Genomic DNA, 2,337 nt, shown 5'->3' on the forward strand with positions numbered 1-2,337 from the left:
TCTCTCTCTCTCTCTCTCTCTCTCTCTCTCTCTCTCTCTGCTCAAGCTTGACAGTAGGTTACTGTGGATGTGTTGATGTCAGGCCTACAGGTCGATGTTAGTTGCCCGGCGTAGACAGAGCACAGCTTCAGTCGGTATGTCTTGGGCTCTAATTTCATTGGCCTCCAGCCGCAGTACACGTAGATTAGAGTAATTGTTTGTATCCACAACTCTGCAGAAACTGCTCACTGAAAATTCTGGAAAATGTAGGGAAACCGTTAAGTTACTGTCTTAACCAAGCAGGCTCAAGCAGAGCCTATGTACATTAGAATAACTATGCCTAATCTTACAAAAAATGTCAAATTGGCAACTGTCAGAGCAGTACATCAATGGGAACGCAATATGTTTTCATGGAATGCGTGAAACAAATGATTCTTTTTGAAGACCATTTGTGATATTTTTCAAACCTTGTTTGTAGGTGTTTCTTTAACTAGTGACATTTTTTTAATTTTTTCAACTAGGGTCCTGCAGTGTTTAGAACTGAAAGTCTTTTGATCACTTTACATTGCGTCTTTAACTACTATCTACTAATTGTTTAGTATAATGTACGTATTGTGTTCATGATGTATTGCAAAACAGTTTTGCTGTTTGTTTTAGGGTCAACACTATAATTATATTACATGTAATAATTGCATGCAGGTATTTTTGTAACTATGAGTACAAAAAAATGTATGTAAACAATATGTGCATTGTATCAAATAATACATTTTAATGTTGTTAAGTGAAGACACTTAATATAAAACCTTTAACACTCTCACTAGTTTGTCTAATTTGTCTATGATCTATATCTATAATTCTGTCTATATCTGTCCTCGTATCTATAATTATCTTTCAGTGGAAATAGACATCACAGGAGAAAGATTACAATTCTGGGCCAAGAGTAAAACAATAATATCCATAAATAAAATGCATTTTAATATTAGCAAAAACAAATGAGGTCACAAGGTTTCCGAGACAATTTTAATGTGATATTCATATAACAAAAGGACAAAGTTTAAATGTGTTACTTTAATAAACATCAACCTGGTGACATAAAGATGTCCAAAGTTGAAGAAACACCCTTGTATGCAGATATATATTTTTTTATTTAATGGAGACGTTTACATGTACTATTTCACAATTTCTCCTTTTTATATGGCAATAATTATATCAACTCTACATACAACTCTGTTTACATACAATATTTGTTGTTGAGAGCAATGTATATTTATAATAAGTGTCTGTTTTGAAGCATGCCATTAGGACAGGCATATTTTTTAGGAGAAGATTTGCATATACGCCTTTGACATGCCTTGTGGGCGTATGTGTACTGTAGCGTTTCCAGGTGTGTGTGTGTGTGTGTGTTTTTTCTGTACCTTTGATCTTGTTGGCCTGGAGATACAGATTTTCCAGACTGGTGCTGATAGTGGGAATCCTTTCCAACTTGTTGAAAGACAAATCGAGCTCCACAAGTGTGCTGACATTGAAAGCGCTGGCTGGAATTCCCCCATTGGTGAGCTGGTTGTGGGACAGCCGTACGAAGCGCAGCTCAGGCCGCTGGCTCAGAAAATCAGCAGGAACGCTGGATATGCGATTGTTCTCGAGGTAGAGTTGGCCCAGCTTTGGCGGCAGGCTTTCTGGAATCTTCTTCAGTCGGTTCCCTCGTAAGTCTAACAGGGTCAAGGACAGCAGACCCTCAAGTGCATTGCCGAGGTCTTCAATGCCGTTCACTTGGAGATGCAGGGCCGTCAGGTTGCTCATTCCACGGAAAGATTCGACCGGAACCTTGGAGATATTGTTGTGATTCATGTGTAGATATCGTAGGGAACGTGGTAAACCCTGTGGAACCCGGCTCAGGTTGTTGTTGTGTAAAAAGAGGCGCTCAAGGTTTGGTTGCTTGGTGAATATTTTGTCACCAATTTTGTCAGAGCTCAGTTTATTTGTGTGGAGGCTGATCCAAGCTAAATTTGGAGCATTATCAAAGACACCATTTGTGATGCTCGTGATCTGGTTGTTTTGTAAGTATACATACTTGATATGAGATGGGACAAACGGCACGTGTTGCAGCTGGCGGTTGTCGCAGTACATCGCGCTGGGGTAGGAATGAGGACAGTCGCACTCCAAAGGACAGTCCAGCACAGAAGGCTCATCCTCATCCTCTGCTCTTAGAGAGGCATGGTTGTTATTGTGACTGCGGCCATAACCGTGACTGTAGGCTCGGTTGCGCAGATAACTTAGCCAGGTCAAAGAGTTGGTTGGTTGTGTCATGGAAAAACTGACAAGCTTTGTCAATATCAGCAGTAAAATCCAGCCTTTCAT

The 2,337-nt window shown here is 40.0% G+C and overlaps 1 protein-coding gene across 1 annotated transcript; it reads right to left on the reverse strand.

The window, feature by feature from the left end:
- Window positions 1-12: 12 nt before the first annotated feature.
- Window positions 13-2,337, reverse strand: LOC107575999 (fibromodulin-like). The gene is made up of 2 exons (XM_016262288.1): window positions 1,395-2,337; window positions 13-236 (listed from the first exon to the last, which is right to left on the reverse strand). Exons 1-2 carry the CDS (start codon window positions 2,335-2,337, stop codon window positions 85-87), a joined length of 1,095 nt encoding a protein of 364 aa, XP_016117774.1. The 3' UTR covers window positions 13-84.

Source organism: Sinocyclocheilus grahami, unplaced genomic scaffold (assembly GCF_001515645.1).
Source record: "Sinocyclocheilus grahami isolate Dianchi unplaced genomic scaffold, SAMN03320097.WGS_v1.1 scaffold3099.1, whole genome shotgun sequence".
In the NCBI taxonomy this organism is placed as follows: domain Eukaryota; kingdom Metazoa; phylum Chordata; class Actinopteri; order Cypriniformes; family Cyprinidae; genus Sinocyclocheilus; species Sinocyclocheilus grahami.

Excerpts from the sequence above, each read along its gene's own strand:
- LOC107575999 (XM_016262288.1), bottom strand. The coding sequence starts at position 2,337 with ATGAAAGGCTGGATTTTACTGCTGATATTGACAAAGCTTGTCAGTTTT. Across the intron at positions 237-1,394 it reads CCAGGCCAACAAGATCAAAG|AATTTTCAGTGAGCAGTTTC; the intron begins GTACAGAAAAAA and ends TACATTTTCCAG.